Source organism: Herpailurus yagouaroundi, unplaced genomic scaffold, assembly GCF_014898765.1.
Source record: "Herpailurus yagouaroundi ecotype Mexico unplaced genomic scaffold, PumYag 77, whole genome shotgun sequence".
NCBI lineage: Eukaryota > Metazoa > Chordata > Mammalia > Carnivora > Felidae > Herpailurus > Herpailurus yagouaroundi.
Window position 1 is genome coordinate 73,033,341 of NW_024412388.1, and position 23,290 is coordinate 73,056,630.

Sequence of the window (23,290 nt, forward strand, 5' to 3'; positions counted from 1 at the left end):
CAGGATAATCAAACATGCCATAGCAGATTAAAGTAATTAAACTGATTCACATTAAAATTCCCAAGATTGTCATAATCTTAGTGCAGAAGATTTGGCTTTGCACAGAAGAAACTAAGTCAGAATGAAAATATTACAAATATTTATTTTTTGAAATTAGCTGACTTTGTATATGTCATATTATTATTGATTGTCAAAAATCAATAAATATATATTAAGCACTTTCAATGTACAAGAGTTGGAGAGATCTAACGGAAATTTGACTTAGAGTCTACTCTCAAGTATTTGGAGACATGACATTAACAAAGGTAATCAATTAGAGGACAATTAAATTGTAAATTGTGTGGTGCTTATTCTAAGTCCAGGAAGAGAAGAAATCAGGAAAGATTAGAGGAATCTGGGAAGATTTTATGGAGGAGATAAGAATTTCAGTCCTATAGTTTGGCTTTGAATAAATAGAGGGAAGAGGAGAGGATATTCTAAAGCAACAAAATAGTGAGAATAGGAATTGGAACAGGTATGTCATATACGAGATGGGAGAGAGAAAGGTTTATATTGGAGAATATTAGAAAATTTGTTGGATGAACTGATTGAGCCAAGATTATGTAGTACCTTGACAGTAAAGTAGAGGAGTTAACAGGGTCAGGAATAGGGGGCCAATGATGGTTTTTAAAAATGTTTCATCATGCCCATCAAAATTAGTCCTCTTGTAGTACCTGCGATGGATTAGAGGATTTAAAGGGAAGGGCAGGGTAAATATGACAGGAGGTAAATTTAAGATAAACTGGTAAGAGTATGTCTGAGGGGATAGCTTTGGAATGACTGTTAGAAAAGAAAGCTTATATATATATAAAAAGAAAGCTTATATAGAAAAAACTCTAAGTCATGCTAAAAGATTAGGCATAGAGAATGAAGGAAAAGGGAAAGTAAATATGGATTTCACTCTTTTTATTCCAGAAGACTGGAAGAATTGAGATAGGTATAAGGCACACTAATAGAAATGAGATAATTGGGAAGAGGCCAATTTGAATGTGGGGGGAAAATTGATACATTTTAGATATGTTGACTGTGACTTAATTTAAAAATTTCAGTACCAGAAGTCTTAGCCATAGTAATCAGACAACAAAAGAAATAAAAGGCATCCAAATCTGCAAGGAAGACGTCAAACTTTCACTATTTTCAGACATGATACTCTTGTAGAAAACCCAAAAGACTCCACCAAAAAATCGCTAGAACTAATACATGAATTCAGCAAAGTCACAGGATATAAAATCAACATACAGAAATCTGTTGCATTTCCTGGGGCGCCTGGGTGTTTCACTCAGTTAAGTGTCTGACTTGATTTAGGCTCAGGCTTTGATTTTATGGTTGTTGAGATCGAGCCCCATGTCAGGCTCAGTGCTGACAACACAGAGCCTGCTTGGGATTCTCTTTCTCCCCCTCTCTCTGCCCCTCCCCACCTCGCATGCATGCGTGCATTCTCTCTCTCAAAATAAATAAAAATAAAATTAAAAAATAAATCTGTTGTATTTCTGTACACCATAATAAAGCAGCAGAAAAAGAAATCAAGGAATTGATCCCATTTACAATTACACCAAAAAACAATAAGATACCTAGGAATAAACCTAACCAAAGAGGTAAAAGATAGTACTATGAAAACTATAGAACACTTATGAAAAAAATTGAAGATGACACAAAGATATGGAAAGACATTCCATGCTCATGGACTGGAAGAACAAACAATGTTAAAATGTCTACACTATCAAGGGCGCCTGGGTGGCGCAGTCGGTTAAGCGTCCGACTTCAGCCAGGTCACGATCTCACGGTCCGTGAGTTCGAGCCCCACATCGGGCTCTGGGCTGATGGCTCAGAGCCTGGAGCCTGTTTCCGATTCTATGTCTCCCTCTCTCTCTGCCCCTCCCCCGTTCATGCTCTGTCTCTCTCTGTCCCAAAAATAAATAAACGTTGAAAAAAAAATTAAAAAAAAATGTCTACACTATCCAAAGCAATCTACACATTTAATGCAATCCTAATCAAAACACTAATAGCATTTTTCACAGAGCTAGAACAAACAATCTGAAAGTTTGTATGGAACCACAAAAGACCTCAAATCGCTAAGGCAACCCTGAAAGAGAAAAGCAAAGCTGGAAGCATCACCATTCCAGACTTCAAGCTGTATTACAAAGCTGTAGTGATCAAGACAGTATGGTACTGTCACGAAAATAGACACATAGATCAATGGAACACAATAGAAAAGCCAGAAATGGAACCACAACCACATAAGTAACCAATCGTTAACAAAGCAGGAATGAATATCCAATGGAAAAAAGACAGTCTCTTCAACAAATGGTGTTGGGAAAACTGAACAGCAACATGCAGAAGAATAAAACTGGACCACTTTCTTACACCATACACAAAAATAAATTCAAAATGGATGAAAGACCTAAATGTGAGACTGGAAACAATCAAAATCCTAGAGGAGAACACAGACAGAAACCTCTTTGACCTCAGCCACAGTGACTTCTTAGTAGACGTGTTGCTGGAGGCAAGGGAAACAAAAGCAAACATGAACTATTGGGACCTCATCAATATACAAAAGCTTCTGTACAGCAAGGGAAACAATCAACAAAACTAAAAGGCAGCCTACAGAATGGGAGAAGATATTCGCAAATGACATATCTGATAAAGGATTCGTTTCCAAAATCTATAAAGAACTTATCAAACTTAATGCCCAAAAAACAAATAATCCAGTTAAGAAATGGGCAGAGGATAAGAATAGATATTTTTCCAAAGTAGATGTCCAGATGGCTAACAGACATATGAAAAGATGCTCAACATCACTTATCATCAGGGAAATGCAAATCAAAACCACAATGAGATACCATCTCACATCTCTCTAATGGATAAAATTAACAAGAAACAACAGATGTTGGTGAGGATGTAGAGAAAGGGGAACCCTCTTACACAGCTGGTGGAATGCAAACTGGTGCAGCCACTCTGGAGAACAGCATGGAGGTTCCTTAAAAAACTAAAAATAGAACTACCTGAGGACTTAGCAATTGCATTATTAGGCATTTACCCAAAGGATATAAAGATACAGATTGGAAGGGATACATGCACATCGATGTTTACAGCAGCATTATCAACAATAGTCAAACTATGGAAAAAGCCTAAATGTCCATCCACCCAATGACTGACGAATAAAGAACATCAAAAAGAATGAAATCTTTCCATTTGCAGCAATGTGGATGGAACTAGAGTGTATTATGCTAAGTGAAGTAAGTCAGAGAAAGAAAAATGCCATACGATTTCACTTACATGTGTAATTAAAGAAATAAAACTGATGAACATGTGGGAAGGGAAAATAAAAGAGAGAGGGAAACAAACTATAAGAGACTCAACAATAGAGAACAAACTGAGGGTTGATGGACAGAGGTGGGTAGAAGATGAGCTAGATGGGTAATGGTTATTAAGGAGGGCACTTGTGAGGCGCATTAGGTGTTGTAAGTAAGTGATGAATCACTGAATTCTATTCCTGAAACCAATACTGCACTGTATGTTAACTAACTAGAATTGAAATAAAAACTTGAAAGGAAAAAAAAAAAAAAAAGGAAGGAGTAGCCAAAGGTTTCAAATACTTCTAAGAAAGGAAAGCTAAGGAACTGCTATTGTTTCTGTATCTATGATACTGTCTGCCTTAAATGTTGTGCCAGATAAACTACTTACTTACTTGTAAGCTAATATATAAGAAATATTCAGTGGATAGGGTGAATATATATTCTTTGTTGAACCCAAAAAAATTCGGATGGAAATAACTGGAATATTATTTAATTTACTTCTAGTCCTGGTCCCACTTAATTATTCACAAAGTAGCCTCATGTAGTAATTGCACTAGAACATCATGTTTACGAATTATATTCAGCAAGTTAGGTTTTAGTCAAAGAGTCAAAGTTTTTGGGTTATTATCTACTAGTCCATTATAAGATTCCATAGAAGAAATTTTAAATGCCCTTGGAGGTTTCAAGTAAAGAATTACTTTTTATTAAAAATAACAAAAAAAAAAAAGCTTCCCTAAATTTGAAACTCAACATGGAAAATCACTCCCAAGTAATGATTTTAGGTAATCTTTAAGCAAATTACAATTTCCATTACAATAGCCAGGAATATCCATGAATAAATGCATACTGCATTCCAAGTGGACAGCAAGAGATTGTGACTGAGACTTGGAGTAGGTAGTGATTACTTATTCTCTTTCAAAATGGCTTCCTTTAGGGGGCTTGCTCTGATAAAGTAGATTTAAATATGGTCTAATCATAAATCTAGACCATCAGTTTCATCTTTTCAGAGCACAGTATCACAACCTAAAGAGTACTCTGCCCTTTAAAAATTAGAAACATATATGCTATTAGCTATATTCAATATACTTAAGATATTCAGGACAGGTGATATATTTTAAGTTATGAGTGATTTCTAATTAATAACATAAAATACCAAATACCAAATACCTCCTTTTACTTTAGCTTGGCATTCTTACTACTTAAAAAAAAATGAATGAAATTACCTTTTCACCAATGCTTCCAGTAATCCCAACTTCTCCAGGTAAACCGACAGGTCCCTTTTAGGAAAAAAATGTAACAGAAAATACACATTTATTGCATTGCTATTACAGCGTCTTGGTTTTAAATCACCTGTAATCAATATGTTTCTTTCTAACTTATCCTAAATTTTATATTAGAATGAAATTCTTCCTAGTATAGATGTCCAACCTATGACTTCACATCCAAAATTAATCTATTCACTCAATCAACAAATATATATGAATGTCTAAGGGGTGGCAGGCCTGTGCTGGGAGGCACTGTTTCAAATCCAAACACAGTTCCTGCCCTTGTGGAGTTTATAATCCAGTGGATGTTATAAAAAGTTGCGGTTTTTCCATAGCTTCTTGATGTGAGTATATCAGCTGAAGAAATCCTTTCTGTGACTTCTTTGAAAACTTCTAATACCACGACATGCCCATTCATTAATTCACTGTCACTCAAGAAATATTTTGTGCCTGCTCTGTGCCAGGTACTACATTGCTTTGCTGAAATTTCATTAGCAGACCTAGGCCCTGCCCTCATAAGGCAAAAGAGTCTTATACAGAGACAAAAACAATTAAATTAAAAAATGAATAATTACAAATCATCATATTGGCTCATAAAGGAAACAACTATGATGCCCAGGCAGAGAGTGAAAGAGAAGACCTATGGAAAGATGGTCAGGGTAAACCTCAAGTTTGACATCTAATCTGAAAGCTGAAGAATAAGAAGAGGTCAGTAGGCAAGAGAAGACAGAGTAAACCGCTTGAGTGAAGAATGAATTAGTGTGCTGAAAGAGATGAAAGAAAGCAATCATAATACTGTTTCAGAGTGAACAATGCTCCGTGTTCATCCACCTTGTCTTTATGGATTCTACTTCAAGCAGGATAGAAAACACAAAGAATAACAGGACAAGTTTTACAACAGCAGCATAATCCTTCTCCTGTTTTCAGTTATGAAGTTATTTTCTACTATTATTTAGAGATGTATGAAGCATTTTCTTTTTCAATAGCTACCAAGCAAAGACCCTGCTTAAATAGATTATTGTACAATAATATGCATTAGTATATAGAAGGCACCTAAATCATGAAAAAAGAATTTGATGTATTGAAGCTAACTGAAGTTAATACATGAGGCATAATTTTATCCACATATATTTGTATCATTATCCATATCAATCTCTTCTCTCTCTCTACCTACATACCTATACACTTACCTGTGTATACCTACCTACCTACCTACCTGTCAATCTATCTGGTGATCAAGGATATACTAACATATGTTAAGCACTCCTTATGTGCCTGATTTAATCCTCACAACAATCATATTTGATAGTATTATCCTGATGCCCCTACAGAAAAGACAATGAGTTAAATAGCTTGCTGAGGTCAATGAGTTTAAATAGTATAGATGAGTTTAAGTGGTTATTGAGCACTTGAAATGTAGCTGGTCAAAACTGACATGTGCTGTAAATGTAAAGATATCAGATTTTGAAGATCTACTACAAAAAGAAAGAAAAAATTCAAATCATTGTTTAACTTGGTTACATATTGAAATGATAATGCTTCAGAGATACTGGCTTAAATAAAATATTACTAAAATCAATTTCATCTGCTTCTTTTTATCTTTTTAAATATGGCTACTGAAAAATGTTAAGTGACATTTGTGACTGGCATATACCTATTGGACAGTACAGATCTACATTCTTAAACACTACACTAATATTAGCGGTTATATCCAGTTGTAAGTGATCTAATAATTTATTTCTAGGGTTATTAATTCTAAGAGCATTGACACTTTCACTCTGAGACAATCAGAGATCAATGGGCAGTTAATCACATCTGAGCACAACAATGAAATATAACTATTAGTGAGAGAGTAAACAAACTAGCAGAACCTGAACACAGACTAGTATTGATTTTGGGGAAAAAAAAAAAAAAAAAAAAAACCTTTTCCTAACACACACATATATATAACCCAGGTGAGTGAATGGAGTAGGCCCATTTGACATATCCCAATATTGACTATGTATACCAGAAAGATATCACCTACAGAACTATTCTGGTTAGCTCACAGCACTTACTTATTAATTAACAGAAACTGAATTAGGTGCTAACATTTAAAAATCCAGAGATTTTTTATAAAAAAGATTTTATATATAAAGATTTATAAGATTCCTAATTTCAAATTTTTTTTTTCAACGTTTATTTTTATTTTTGGGACAGAGAGAGACAGAGCATGAACGGGGGAGGGGCAGAGAGAGAGGGAGACACAGAATCGGAAACAGGCTCCAGGCTCTGAGCCATCAGCCCAGAGCCCGATGTGGGGCTCAAACTCACGGACCGCGAGATGGTGACTTGGCTGAAGTCGGACGCCCAACCGACTGCGCCACCCAGGCGCCCCAAGATTCCTAATTTCAGATGACCTAGCTTGCTTGTAGGCAAGCATTCTCAAAGGCAAATACTAGACAAATCTAAGTAGCAGTTGCTACTTAGATGCTCTCTTTAGTTCACCACAGTCCATACCAATTGCTCTTCTCTCTTATACTTGATCCATTTTACTTACTTATACTACCTGCCTGCTCCCAGTAGGGCATTTGAGTTTGTCACTCCTGATTTAAGTATTAGAAGCTGCAGTCCATCAAAAGGGCATACTTGGAAGAGATAGGTTCTCACTGGAAAATAGGCAGTTCACAGGCTTACATCCTTGTCCACAGGGAATCTTTAATGAAACGTACATTAGGAGAACATAAATAATTTATTAAGACTTTGAGTCTTGACGTGCCTGGGTAGCTCACTCAGTTAAGCATCCAACTCTTGATCTCAACTCAGGTCATGATCTCGCATTTCGTGGGTCTGAGCTGTGTCAGGCTCTGTGCTGACAGTGTGGAGCCTGCTTGGGATTCTCTCTCCCTTTCTCTCTGTCCCTCCCCAGTTCCCTTTCTCTCTCACTCTCTTTCAAAATAAATAAATAAACTTTTAAAAAATTAAAAAAAAAAAAAAACCTCTGATCTTCCCACTAGTTTTCTTTAGTTTTTTTTTTTTTAAATAAATGTTTATTTATTTTGAGAGTCTGAGAGAGAGACAGAGAGAATGAGTAGGGTGGTGGCAGAGGAAGAAAAGAGAGAATTTTTTAAATATAATTTATTGTCAAATTGGCTTACATACAACACCCAGTGTTCATCCCAACAGTGCCCTCCTCAATGTCCATCACCCATTTTTCCCTTTCCCCCACCCCCCATCATCCCTCAGTTTGTTCTCTGTATTTAAGAGTCTCTTATGGTTTGCCTCCCTCCCTCTCTGTTTGTAACTCTTCTTTTCCCCTTCCCTTCCCCCATGCTCTTCTGTTAAATTTCTCAAGATCCAAATATGAGTGAAAACATATGACATCTTTCTCTGACAGACTTTTTTCACTTAGTTCTATCCACCAGTTCTATCCACATTGCTGCAAATGGCATGATTTCATTCTTTCTCATTGGCAAGTAGCATTCCCTTATATATAAACCACATCTTCTCTATCCATTCGTCAGCTGATGGATGCTTAGGCTCTTTCCATAATTTGGCTATTGTCGAAAGCACTGCTATAAACATTGGGGTACATGTGTCCCTATGCAACAGCACTCCTGTATTGCTTGGGTAAACTCCTAGTAGTGCTGTTGCTGGGTCACAGGGTAGTGCTATTTTGAATTTTTTGAGGAACCTCCACACAAAGAGAGAGAATCTTAAGCAGTCTCCATGCTCCACATGGAGCCTGACTTGGGGCTCCATCTCACAACACTGAGATCATGGCCTGAGCCGAAATCAAGAATAGGATGCTTAACTGACTAAGCCACCCGGGAGCCCCTCTTTAGTTTCTTATATCTATTTTCAAGCTATACACTTCTGGAGAAAAAAATTCTAAATTAGTGTTGTCGGAATGATGTACATTTTCCCAAAGATGAAATGTATAAAATTTCATTCTTATTTCATTAGTTATTTATTATATACCAAGTATAAGACACTATACTAGTCAATTTAGAAAGAGCTAATAACTAAAATACAAAGTATATAGTAAAAATATTACAAGAAGATAAAGTCTATAGAATTTCAGATAAAGTAGTAGTCAGCAAAGTGACTCCAAAGACTGGCTACCTCTTTTTGTAAATAAGTTTTACTGAAACACAGCAATGTCCATTATTAACCTATGTTCTATGGCCACATTTGCTCTGCGAAGGCAGAGTAGTTGTGACAGATACTGTATAGCCCACAGAGCCCAAATCATTTCTCTTGGATATTTAAGGGAACTACAAGCAAGTAACTGAAGCCATAGCCTTCATGTATAAGAATTATCAGCAATTTATACCTTTTTGGCCAAGAATTTTCATTAAAAAGTTTCAAAACACTGATTCCACATCTTACACACATTAAAGAAAATGACAAAGACTAGAACCAAAACATGCTGCGTGTCAAGAGCTGGACAACTCTATACAAACTGAAAACACTTCACTTCTTATAAAATAGGATACATAATAGTCTATTTAAAGATTTTGTAAGCTAAAGCGGAAATTCAAAAGGCCAAAAAGCCTTGTGTGCAATAAATCACTTGTTCGAACTGAAAAGAAGTTATTATTTTTTTCCAAAAGTCAGTAGAAACTCTAAAATACACTAGTGCCATTTTTTAAAGTAACCACATCCTACTTGTTCACTAAAGACATATAAAATTAGAGTATTTCCTAGTTGAAACTAAAATGTTAAAAAAAATTTTTGTACGAAGTTCTTAGACTTAATAATTGCGCCTTAACAGTGGTTTAGAACTTGTCTACATTGTTTCAAATTTTCAATGTGGAAAGGATTGCATTTGCAAGATAAAAAAAAAAATCTCAGCCCCCAAAGCTCTTTAAATTCACTTGCAAATGTTATATATAAGACAAATTCTCTATGATATAGCTCTGTTTCATCTTAGAAACATATTAGCTTCAATGTTTGCATTAGTGTGTACTCTCTGTTTAAAAATAAAAATTTTAGAAGTCATCTTACCACAAAAAAGTAGTAGTACTCAGTTGTACTATATGCAATTGCTGATATTTTAATTTTACCTTAAAAATTGGTAATCTTACATGATGCACCCTAGTACAAAATTTCCAGAGTAGGAGAAACTGAAGACTGGTCAGATATGAAAATGACAACTTTAAGCACTACGTGGGAAAATGTACTTCTATATCTAATATTTGTTTCTCCATTTTAAATTCTCATACCTTCACATATTTGTCCAAAACAATGAAAATACAGACTGTCATCAGCCTGGACAGATATGGGGAATTTATAGAAAAGTGGAAATAAAGTGTGTGTAATCTATCTGGATAAGAAAGAGGAATTCCTTTTTAGATACGATGAATAGGAGATATATACTGGACATTCTGATAGGAATATTCACTGCACAATGAAGTATGCAAGTCTAGAGCTAAGGACTATTATTATTTTTATTTATTTTATTTACTATTATTATTATTATTATTATTATTTGTGAATAATCAGCAAATAGACAGTAAAGACCTGGAGAGTAGATAAGTCACCAAAGTGAGTACGTGGACTGAGAAAAGGAAAGGCCAAGAACAATAACATTTAGAAAACAGGATGAAAAAAAGAAAACTTATGGAGTTGACTATACATGGAAAATATATGATCAAAAGGAGGATATTGTCTATTTTTTTTCTCTATAATGTTTTTCAGAACGTTTCATTTAGGAGTAATTTTATGACCTGATAAACATGAATGAACCTTTTCTGTTTGTTTGGAAACACATCACTGTTCCTAAAAAACTAACCTTTGGATCACTTCACCCCTATTTTCAAATGAAATCTATAAGCTAAGGAGATAGTTATTTGACACTGTGACTTGAAGTAAGCTACTTTAGCTCATTTGCCTCATCCTTTACCATTCAGGAAGCTGTCTGTAACCTCAAGTTCATTTGTCTGTGTGCTCTATACGTTCATTAGTCTGCATTGCTCTACAAGGCAAGGATAATGCCTTATCTAATACTGTGTCCCTTATACCTAGCACACTCTTGGAATATAGAAGATAATTAATAAATATGTATTGAGTGAATGACTAAACAAATTAGATAGAGCGGTAGTGATGGAAATAGAGATGAGCTGCCCACACAGCCCTTTAAGAAGATCTTGCTGCTGTAATCAACTTCTTCAAAGTCTAGGCTTCAGCAGAGAGGCCTACATCCAAAGACTAAAGTGAGAGTATGAAGGCATGCCCATTTTTGCCTAATATGGGATTACTCTGATGGGCCATATATGCTCCAGAGCTCCCTAAAGGGTTGTTTGGACTCTTATTTCCTCCAGTGGAAGGATAGAGAAACTGAGTAAAAGCCTAGGATTTAACAGAATGATCAAACTCTAGGGAAAGTAAAATCTCTAACCAAGACAAGCCTATTAGAACAAGGTCAGGGTCTTGGCTGGGGAAAAAAAAAATGGGATCCTGACACTTGTCATGGGGACACCTGTATAGAAGTCCCTGAAGATTTTGAATCACCAGACTCCTTCGAACTCTATGAGCTTACAGAAATGGCCTACTTTTTAATGCTAGTAGTCTCTCCTATAGAAAATGTGTACCCCAATTAGGCTTTGTCTATACATCCTCTTTTGGCCATTATGCCAATAACTAGGGGTAAGTCACAGTATAATCCATCTGGAGCTTGCCATGTCTGATATAGGAGGAACAGACCATACGCCAAAGAAATGAAAGATCCAGCCAATGTATACTGGTAGGAGCTGGGAGAGTATGTGGGAACCCAATTTTAGAGGTACTTAATCAAGGGAGCCATGACATAATATAAAAAAACATAAATATAACAAAAAATAGATATGAAAGAGTTTATTAGTTTGGGAGCACTCTTCAACGATATAGGATTTAATACCCTTGCACGTACCTCAAGAGATTGTGAAAAGTCCTGTAGTGGGTCTAAGCTTTGAGGTAAGCAGCTTTGCCACTTGGGCCATATGACTGGGCAGACCCTATGGTTTTAGAAACATTAGAGGTGGGAAAGGAAGCCATGTAGAGCTCACAGCAAGCTGTGATAGGAAGGACATAACAGGCTCCTTGGGTTTTGAGGCAAGGCCATGCCATTTGCAACAGAGAATTATTTGTGTTTTGAAAATCAAATTCTAGCGTGCTACTAGGCTGGGGTAGAGACTGAGCACCTAACCATGGGACCAAATGACCATGCATCTGGATCTGTCATAAGCTGTCGTATCAGACAGAAGATAAATGGTTCCAGTGCATTGTGGGATGGAACATGAGCACAACAGAGGTACAGGCGAACTGAATGAAGAAGTGGTCTAGATCCCCAAACTCTTTTTCAGCAGACACCTTTGGGTATCTAGGAGAACCCTTATGTCCAGCTGCTTGAGAAGGAAAAAGTCCAAGCTTGGTTTATGGATGGGTAGTCTTAATGCTATGGAATGAATGCTTGTGTCCCCTCAAAATTCATATGTTAAAGCTCCATTGGGATGGTATTTGGAGGTAGGGCTCTTGGGAGGTAGTTAGGTGATGAGAGTGGAGCTCCTAGGATGGGATGAAAGTCCTTATAAGAAGAAGAGAACTAGCCCTTTTTCTCTATACCATGTGTGGATATACTGAAAAGACGGCCATCTGCAAACCAGGAAGAGGGCCCTTACCAATCACTGGATCTGGTCAGTGCCTTGATGTTGGACTTTCCAACCTCCAGAAGTGTGAGAAACACGTTTGTTGTTTAAGCCACCCAGACTGTGGTATTTCCTTATAGCAGCCTGAACTAAGATACTATGTAGTTGAGAACCAAAAATGGATAGAAAATGCACTATAGCTTCAGTGAAAGTGTCTTAAAAGGCAATGACAATGGAATATTTGTAATGAGCAGAATTTCTGGGAGTGCCCCAGACCATCCACCTTGTGGGAAGGAGAAGTGGCTTCAGGTTAGAATATATACAGACTAGTGGGTATTTGTGAGTGACCCAGCTGGTGGGTTAGGCACTTGAAAGGAAGGAGACTAACACTGGGAATAAGATTTGAGAATGAGGTGTTTAGATGGGCACATTAGACAAAACATTTGTATCAAATGTTAATGCCTACTAGAGAAGGTCAAACATGGAAGAATTACTGGAAGGATACAGAATGATTTAGAAAGTTGACATCAGCAAGTCTTGGTCATTAGTCATCATGGTGCTGGATAATGGGCATATGAATGAAATGGGCATGGTGGGAGAGATGGAAAGTGTATGCATGAGCCTGACATCATGGGTTCCCATTTAACAAGGCTAAATTAATTACTGCTGCCACTGAATAGTCACACTGCAAACAACAAAGAACAACACTGTGCCTATAAAATGATGCCATTCTTTGAGGAGAACAATCAGCTACTTGGGGGGCAAGTTCAGTCGGGAAAGGTCAACGATTTATTCTAACAGAAATGACATACTCTGGGAGTAGGTTGCTTTCCTACCCTCAGGCCTCAATTAGCAGCGGTATCTGATATCTTACAAAATATCTGTCTTACAAGACCCCCCCAAAATTGTGTCAGAGCACGACACCCACTTTATAGCAAAAAAGTTCTGACAGTGGGCCTATGTTCATGGGATTTAATAGTTATATCACATGACTACAAGAAGCTTCCAACCTGACAGAGCATTGGAATAGCCTGCTAAAGGAGCAGTTAAAGTGCCAACTAGGAGGTGACAGCTTTTAATGATAAAGCATCACTCAAAGGATGAAAAAGTATACACACTGAATCGAAGACAGTTATGTGGTACTGGGTCTCAAACAGGAAATATTCATTGGTCTTGGAACCAAGGGGTGAAAGCAGAATTAATCCTACTTACTACCACCCCCAACATCTCTGCCTGTACTTTCCATCCCACAAAATGTAAGCTCTGCTGGAATAGAGGTCCTAGTGCCCAAAGAGGACATATTTTTATCAGATGATACAGTAAAAGTTCCATTGAACTGCAAGGTTTGTCTGCCCCTTGAGCACTTCAAGTTCTCTGTATCTGAGCACCAGAAATCAAGGAAAAGTCACCATTGTGGTATAGTTAATTTACCCTGATCATCAGAAAGAGGGGGAAGATTGATATCATTTGTGGTCCTAAAACTAGATGCAGTAGGGGCTATAATTTGTACCTCTCACTCCTTTTCTAAAAGTTTTCCTTCAGGAAGATAACCCAGCAGAATCCTAGAGGAGCATCTACCTGAAAGGATATGAAATCAATCCAAGTAACACAAGGAGTGCACTGTGGTGAACATCAATATGGGCCACCCAGATACTCCATCAAGGAAGAAGGTACTGCTCAAGCTGTCATCGGCTTCAGAGGGCCTTCTTGACCACACACCCGTCCCATGGTGGCCCTTATACTATGAGTTAGAGTACCTGAGTTAGAGTACAAAAGCCCAACCATTCAGCCCAACATGATAGGTTATGAAAGATCCAGAGTTTTCTGTAGGGATGGCTGAGATTTAAGTAGGATCCCATCAATTTGACTTCTCCATCTATTCAATCTTACATCCTCTTCCTCTTTCCTCAAGTGTTACTTACTAATAAATACCCTGCAGCAAAATGCCATTGCAGCAGTCTGCTTGTGGAATATCCAACTTGTGCTGACATGTTTCCCTAAATATAAGTCTCAATCCACTGAGGGCCATGGAATTACTGCAAAGTATCAGTGAGTCCATACATAGGCACTGAAAGTATGCTAAATACATGACTATTGTTGGTCTATAAAACTGACCTTTATTCATGAAAAGATTAGAAATAACTAAGAGTATGTCTAAATCAGTAAAGGCAGATTTCCTTTTTAAATCTTTCCTTTGACAAGATATGTGTTAGTAGTGTAGCTATAAGGTACACACCTTAAGCCTACTTTTATTGTTTCATGATTTTTTTAACTTTAAGTTTTAGTTAGTTAACATACAGTGCAATTCTGGTTTCAAGAGTAGAATTCAATGATTCGTCACTTACATACAATACCCAGTGCTCATCACAACAAGCATCCTCCTTAATAACCATCACCCATCTAGCCCATCTTCCTTCCACTCATTTCCCTCCCACATATGAGTGAAATTTTATGGTGTCTGTCTTTTTCTGACTGACTTATTTCCCTTAGCATAATACACTCTAGCTCCATTCACATCATTGAAAATGGCAAGATTTCATTCTTTTTTGATGGTCGAGTAATATTCCATTGTACATATATGCCACATCTTCCTTACCCATTCATCAGTCAATGGACATTTGGGTTCTCGCCGTAGTTTGGCTATTGTTGATAATGCTGCTATAAACATCGAGGTGCATGTACCCCTTCAAATCTCTATTTTTGTTTTCTTTGGGTAAATACCTAATAGTGCAACTGCTGAGTCATTAGGTACTTTTATTTTAAGTTTTTTGGGGAAACTCCATACTGTTCTCCAGAGTGGCTGTACCGGTTTGCATTCCACAACTGTGCAAGAGGGGTTCCCCTTTCTCTACATTCTTGCCAACACCTGTTGTTTCTTGTGCTGTTAATTTTAGCCATTCTGACAGGTGTGAGGTGATATTTCATCATGGTTTTGATTTGTATTTCCCTGATGATGAATGATGAGTGATGTTGAGCCTACTTTTAATGCTTGGGTAATGACTGTTATCATCCTTACGATAAACTGAATGCTTAATGTTGTTTAAATAAAAGGGAGGAAATTGTTCTTTACATATATATGGTTTCTGGGGATTGGCTTGCAAGTCCAAAGAATAAGAAAACAGTATTTGGAATGTATCCCATATGCAACTGAGGGAGACACTCTGAGACAGTAACTGGAGTGAGATGTTCATCCCTTTCCCTTTGTGCTGAGTGATAAATCTTGTTTTGATAGACAGGGGATGAAAGTTTTCAAGCTCACCAAAAACTGAGGACACTTTGCCAGCAAAAAATTTATAGCTTATTATAATTTATTTTTCAGAGTATTTGACTCGCTTTACAAAACATTATTTAAGCATATTTTTTTAAGTAAGGTACACTTATACTACATGCAGACATAATCACTACATCAATATCTAGTGCCCAAGAATTCAAATAAACCAAATGAATAAACCATATAGCACAGCACTTATGCTAAATCATACCTGTTACTAAATACAGGAGTTAGATAGCTCTCAATTTTTTTTGGAATGATGTACAAGTAAATAAAAAAAAATGATTACTTATCTGTGTTATCTACTGTCTTTGAAGCTAAGACTGTGCCTAATTAGCTTTATTAATTTAAATTTTCTGAAAAGTGAAGATAAACTATCTATAAACACTGGTGACTTACTAAAGAAAAGCCAATTATACAGAAAGCCTGTATTCATTAACACTTTAAAAAGTATAGACATGCCCTAAAATAAATTCATTCATTCATATAGTCAACAAACATTATTTGAGAATATAATACATGCCAGACATTAATAAATAATGTGGAATATTTTATATAGTCAGTTAAATTTAGAATATAGACAAACATTTCATTTTAGAGGCTCCTGATTGGACAATAGTTTATTGTGACATCAGTTCCTCCATTTCAGACTCTTGGCATCTGGATATACAGGTTTTCTAAAATATATAAGTCAATGGTCTTCTCAGTATGCAAACAGGGATTTCAGTCTCTGACATTTCCCTAACAACTACCTGATTCTTACTTCCTTGGATCATACATGGAGTCATGAAATAAAAAGTTAGAATGAAGTTCTGCCTCAGGATCGTCTGGCAATAATTAAAAGAACATGCCTGGAATGTCTCAACAGATGCTTTTACTCACACTTATGTTATGAGAAGCTTGAGAATAGAAAGGCAAGTGATACTGTTCTCTCTGCACTAAACTGCCTGGCATCTGTTGTTTACATTATCCCACTCTTTTGAATGAGTCTCATGACAATAAATCAAAGGTGATAAAGTAAGTATCAACATAGGGCTAACACCTAATCTTGGCTGAACTTCTTAAATTATTAAAGATATAAGTTGGATGAGAAATGAGAGAAATTCTCCTGCTATGACACTTGTGCTGCAAAACATTTGAACTGTAAGCTCTCCCTAAAACTCTAATAAACTAGCAAGATCATTCACAGAAAAGAGTATATGCTTATAATCACAGCACATTTTTCCCCACATATAAAGCATTGAATTAGTTCTGCGTTCTTTCATGCAGATCTCATGTCTTGAGTTTTTGTTTTTGTTTTTTGCATGGATTCTATATGAAAACAAAATTAAAGTCAGAAAATCTGTTGTCTGATGCCTCCTATCAAACCCTTCTTGCACCAAAATCTCTGTACCTAAAACTGAGGAAAATAACAGGATGGTATTTATAGATTACTAAAGATTTAAGTTCTAGTTTAGATATTCATTTATGAAGCAGGTCATGGAAACAGTTTGGGTCTCATCTTCCCAATTCTAAAAAACAGAGGATAGACTAGATAATCCCTCTCATACATTCCAGTACTAAAATTCCATAATCTCTCTCAAAGCTTCCATCAATAAGATTCTATAAGGAAGATGAAAAGCACCCAGGCACATAAAGATATTTGAAATCTTTTGAGCAGGTGATAAAGAGATCTATTTTTTTAAAAATATTTACTTATTTGTGTGTGTGTGTGTGAGAGAGAGAGAGAGAGAGAGAGAGAGAGAGGGAGAGAGAGAGAGAGACAGAGAGAGAGAGAGAGAGACAGAGAGAGAGGGAGACACAGAATCCAAAGCAGGCTCCAGGCTCTGAGCTGTCAGCACAGAGCCTGATTCAAGGCTCAAACTCTTGAACTTTGTGAGACCATGACCTGAATCGAAATCGGACTCAACCAACTGAGTCACCCAGGTGACCCGGGATCTTTTTTTTTTTTTTTTTTTTTTTTAATTGGAGTACTTTTATTTCATAGGGAGAAAGGTGTATCTGGCATTCTGGATTTTTCAGCATCACTAAAGAAACTATTTACTGACAACATTCTACAGAAGGCAGATTTTATGAACTCTCATAGATCTTCATTGTTTTCTTTAAACTCATTATTACTTTTAAAAATGTATAAATTTGTATAAGCTCTTTGAGAGTAGACTATGTTCTGTTTGTCTTGAGGAGCATTTCAGCTAATCTCATTGCCTAGCACCTTACTTGGCACAGTGCAGTTGCTCAGTAAATATCTATAGAATGAATGCATGGCATAAACTGGATATTTGATTACTTTTTAAAATTCAATTATAGCTAACATATAGTGTTATATTAGTTTCATGTGTACAATATGGTGATTCAATAATTCTATACATCACTCAGCGCTCATCATGACAAGTGTACTCTTGAGTCTCTTCACCTATTTCACCCATCTGCCCACCCATCTCCCCTCTGGTACACATCAATTTGTCCTCTACAGTTAAAAGTCTGTTTTCTAGTTTCTCCCTTTTGTTCTTTGTGTGTTTCTTAAATTCCACATATGAGTGAAATCATATGGTATTTATCATTCTCTGACCTATTTCACTTAACATCGATGTTGCAAATGGCAAGATTTCATTCTTTTTTATGGCTGAATAATATTTCATTGTATGTCTACACACATATACTATGTGTGTAGATACCCACACATATATATATCACCTCTTCTTTATCCATTTGTCTATTGATAGGCATGTGGGAGGCTTCCATAATTTGGTTATTATAAATAATGCTGTAATAAACATAAAGTGCATATATCCTTCCAATTTAGTGTTTTTGTATTCTTTAGATAAATAACCAGTCATGTGATAACTGGATCATATGGTAATGCTATTTTTAACTTTTTTAGGAACCTCCAGTGGCTGCATCAGATTGTATTACTACCAACAGTGAAATAGGGTTCCTTTTTCTCCACATCCTCACCAACACTTGTTTTTCTTGCGTTTTTAACTTTAGTTATTCTGACAGGTGTGAGGTGATATATTATTGCGGTTTTAATTTGAATTTCCTTAATTATGAATAATGTTGAGCGTTTTTTCATGTGTCTGTCCACCATATGTGTATTTTCTTTGGAGAGATATCTGTTCAGGTCTTCTGCCCAATTTTAAATTGGATTATTTGTTTTTTTGGTGTTGGGTTATATAAGTTCTTTATTTTCTGTACTAACACTTTATCAGATATGTCATTTGCAAATATATTCTCCCATTCTGTAGGTTGTCTTTTAATTTTGCTGATTATTTCCTTTGCCGTGCAGAAGGTTTTTATTTTGATGTACTGTCAATAGTTTATTTTTGCTTTTGTTTCCCTTGCTTCAGGAGACATATCTAGAAAGATATTGCTATGGCCAATTTCAGAGAAATTACTGCCTATGCTTTCTTCCAGGATTTTTATGGTTTCAGGTCTCACATTTAGGTCATCAATCCATTTTAAATTTATTTTTATGTATAGTGTAAGAAAGTTGTCCAGTTTCATTTTCTGCAAGTAGCTGTCCAATTTTTAATTGACCATAAAATGGTGGGTTTATTTCTGGACTCAATTCTGTTCTATTAACCTATGTGTCTGTTTTTGTGCCAGTACCATACTGCTTTGATTACTACAGCTTTGTAGCATACTAGAAGTCTGGGATTGTGACACCTCCAGTTTTGTTCTTTTCAGGGTTGTTTTGGCTATTTGAGGTCTTTTGTGCTTCTATACAAATTTTAGTCTTATTCATTCTAGTTCTGTGAAAAATGCTGTTGGTATTTTGATAGGGATTGCATTAAATCTGTAGGCTGCTTTGGGTGATACATACATTTTAATAATATTTGTCCTTCCAATCCATAAACATGGAATATTTTTCCACTTGTTTGTGTTGCGTTCAACTACTTTTATCAATGTTTTATAATTTTGACAGTACAAGTCTTCCAACTCATTGGTTAAAAACTTCTGGGGGCGACTGGGTGGCTCAGTCGGTTAGGCGTCTGACTTCGGCTCAGGTCATGATCTCACAGCTCGTGAGTTCAAGCCCCGTGTCGGGCTCTGTGCTGACAGCTCAGAGCCTGGAGCCTGCTTCTCATCCTGTGTCTTCCTCTCTCTCTGCCCCTCCCTCGCTTGTGCTATGTCTCTTTCTGTCTCTCAAAAATGAATAAATGTAAAAAAAAAATAAAAAAAAAACTTAACTTCTGTATTCCTAGGGATTTTATTAATTTTGGTGCAATTATAAATGAGATTGTTTTCTTAATTTCTCTTTCTTCTATATCATTACTAGTGCATAGAAGTGCAACAGATTTCTATACATTAAGTTTGTGTCCTGCAACTTTACTGAATTCCTTTGTCAGTTTTAGTTTTTGGTGGAGTCTTTAGAGTTTTTCTATGTAGCATTATATCATCTGTAAATAGTGAAAGTTTGACTTCTTCCTTAGTGATTTGGATACCTTTTATTTCTTTGTTATCTGATTGCTGTGGCTAGGACTTCCAAAACTATGTCAAATAAAAGTGGTGAAAGTGGACATCCTTGTCTTGTTCCTGACCTTAGAAAAAAGTTCTCAGTTTTTCCTCACTGAGTATGAGGTTTGCTGTGGGTTTTTCATATATGGCCTTTATTATGTTGAGGTATGTTCCCTTTAAACCTACTTCATTGAGGGTTTTTTTTTTTTCATGAATCGATGTTGTACTTTGTGAAATGTTTTTTTCTGCATCTATTGAAATAATCATATGGTTTTTATCCTTTCTCTTGAGATGATATATTACAATAATTAATATGCAGATATTGAACCACCTTGCATCTCGGGAATAAATCCCACTTGATTGTGGTGATTTTTTCTTAAGTTCATTTACTTATTTTGAGAGAGAGAGAGAGGGAGAGAGAGAGAGAGAGAGGAAGGGGCAGAGAGGGAGAGACAGAATCCCAAGCAGGCTTCTCACTGTCAGCACAGAACCCAACACAGGGCTTGAATTCACGAACTGTGAGATAACACCCTGAGCCAAAATCAAAAGTAAGACACTCAACCAACTGAGCCACCCAGACATCTCAATTGTGGTAATTTTTTAAATGATTGTGGTAATTTTTAATTTAATGTGGTAATTTTTGGATTTGATTTGCTAATATTTTGTTGAGGATTTTTACATCTATGTTCATCAGAGATATTGGCTTGTGGTTCTCTCTTTCTTTTTTTTCTTTTTTTGTAGTGTCTTCATCTGGTTTTGGTATCAGGGTAATGCTGGTCTCATAGAATGAATTTGGAAGCTTTCCTTCCGTTTCTATTTTTTGGAAAAGTTTGAGAAGAACAGGCATTAACTCTTCTTTAAGTGTTTGGTAGAATCTTCCTGCCAGGCCATTTGGTCCTGGACTTTTGTTTGGAGTTTTTGATTACTGATTCAATTTCATTGCTGGTAATCCATCTGTCCAAATTTACTATTTCTTCATGCTTCAGTTTTGGTAGGTTGTCCAATTTTGTTGGCTTATAATTTTCATAATATTCTGTTATAATGCTTTTCTGTGGTGTCAGTTGTTATTTCTTCTCTTTCATTTCTGATTTTGTTTATTTGACTCCAATTTTCTTTTTTTTAATAAGTCTAGCTAAAGGTTTATAAATTTTGTTGCTCTTTTCAAAGAACAAACTCCTGGTTTCATCGATCTATTCTATTGCTTTTTTAGTTTCTATATAATTTATTTCTGCTTTAATCTTTACTATTTCCTTCTTTGCACTGTGTTTGGATTTTGTTTGTTCTTCTTCTTCTAGCTACTTTAGGTTTAAGGTTAGTTGTTCATTTCAGATTTGTCTTGCTTATTTATGTAGGCCTCTATTGCTATAAACTTCCCTTTTGGAACAGCTTTTGATGCATCTCAAAGATGTTAGACCATTCTCATTTTAATTTGTCTCCACATATTTTTTTAAAATTTCCTCTTGATTAGTTGAAGACAATCCAGCTCAGCCACAACAGTAAGGTATACATAGGAGACACCTCTGAAGTGCCAGGTAGGTTCTGGTGAACAAGGAACATTGCACTGCAGGGCACTACAGGATCTCTTCCTCATAAGGACACTACTTTCAAGAGCAGGAAACATAGCTGGCTTTCCTAACACAGAAACAGACACAGAAAGTTAGACAAAATGAGAAGACAGAGGAATATGTCCCAAATGAAAGAACAGGAGAAAATCACAGCAAGAGAGCTAAACAAAATAAAGATAAGTAATAGGCCTGATAGAGAATTTAAAGTAATGGTCATAAAGATATTCATTGGACTTAAGAGTAGAGGACCTCAGTGAGATCCTCAACAGACATAGAAAATATAAAAAAGAACCAACCAGAAATTAACTCAATAACTGAAATTAAAAATATACTAGATTGAGGGGCGCCTGGGTGGCTCAGTCGGTTAAGCCTATGACTTCGGCTCAGGTCATGATCAAGTGGTTTGTGAGTTTGAGCCCCGTGGCGGGCTCTGTGCCGACAGCTCAGATCCTGGAGTCTGCTTCAGATTCTGTGTCTCCCTCTCTCTCTGCCTCTCCCCCACTCACACTCTGTCTTTCCCTCCTTCAAAAATAAACATTAAAAAAATTAAAAAAAATATACTAGATGGAATAAATAATAGACTAGAGGAATGGGACAGTGTAAGGGACAGCAATCAAGCTGAATGTGAAGGAGAAACAAATAATAATGATTAAAAAAAGAAAATAGACTTAGGAAACTCAGAAATACCATCAAGCATAACATTTGCATCATAGGGATCCCATGAGGAGAAGAGAGAGAAAAGGTAGGAGAAAATTTATTTGAAGAAATAATAGCTGAAAACTTCCTGAATCTAGGAAACAGCAATACAGATCCAGAAGGTACAGAGAGTCCCCAGCAAAATCAACCCAAGGAGGTCCACACCAAAACACACCATAATTAAAAGAGCCAAAAGTAGAGATAAAGAGAATTTTAAGAGCAGCAAAAAAAAAAAAAAAAAAAAAAGTTATATACATGGGAAATCCTATAAGGCTATCACCTGATTTTTCAGCAGAAATTTTGCAGGCCAGAAGGAGTGGCATGATATAGACCTGTGGAGAGTCTGCTTTGCCTATCTTCAGGTCATTTTCTGGGTTATTTGTATGATGTGGGCGTTGTGTAGTTGTACCCATGGGGCAACATGAGCTTAGGATCCTCCTACTCCATTGTCTTCCCCAGAAATCTTGGACGCTGTATTCTTAATTAAAATGTTAAAACTGTGGAAGTTCCCACAGTTTACTTATATATAAAAATGTGATGATCTTTACTTCCCTGTTTAAGTTATTAAAAATAAGGAAGGAAAGTGGAGAACAGAGAGGAAGAAAATGTCATCAAGATATGGTCTTCTCTCTTTTGGCAATGACAAATATTTTTGAACTTGTATGCCAACTGTTTGGATGATGGTTCTTTGCAATCCCACTTGACTGATACATGTGATACTTCTGGGCTCAGGTGTAGGAGAACATCCTTAAGATGCACTGCAGAAAAACCTGAAAATCTCTCCTGAAAGGTGAAGGTGTCATTTGCCAGAATGATATCATACTGGGTCACATTTGTCCTTCAATTCTTGCACTTTGATCTCCTCTTGCCTAAGTTATTCCTGCTAGTTTTCAATATCTACCCCACTTCATTTTGACCATTTTAAGTGATTGGCTTATTCTTGGCTCATTTTGTATATGAACGTGTATGACGTATGCTCACTAATTCTCTAGAATTGACTTTTACCAAACTTGGTTTGGTTTTGTGACATTGTAGAATATATTGAGTAAATCAGTAATCTCACGAGTACATTACTGGTAGAAAACTCCCTCTA

The 23,290-nt window shown here is 36.3% G+C and overlaps 1 protein-coding gene across 5 annotated transcripts in view; it reads right to left on the reverse strand.

The window, feature by feature from the left end:
- COL24A1 (collagen type XXIV alpha 1 chain) overlaps window positions 1–23,290 on the reverse strand; it is a 405,325-nt gene that overhangs the window by 167,424 nt on the left and 214,611 nt on the right. For all 5 annotated transcript variants that reach the window (XM_040470847.1, XM_040470844.1, XM_040470848.1 and 2 more), the window contains one exon: window positions 4,559–4,612. In XM_040470847.1, coding sequence (XP_040326781.1) covers window positions 4,559–4,612 — 54 coding nt within the window. The remainder of the gene's footprint in view (window positions 1–4,558; window positions 4,613–23,290) is intronic.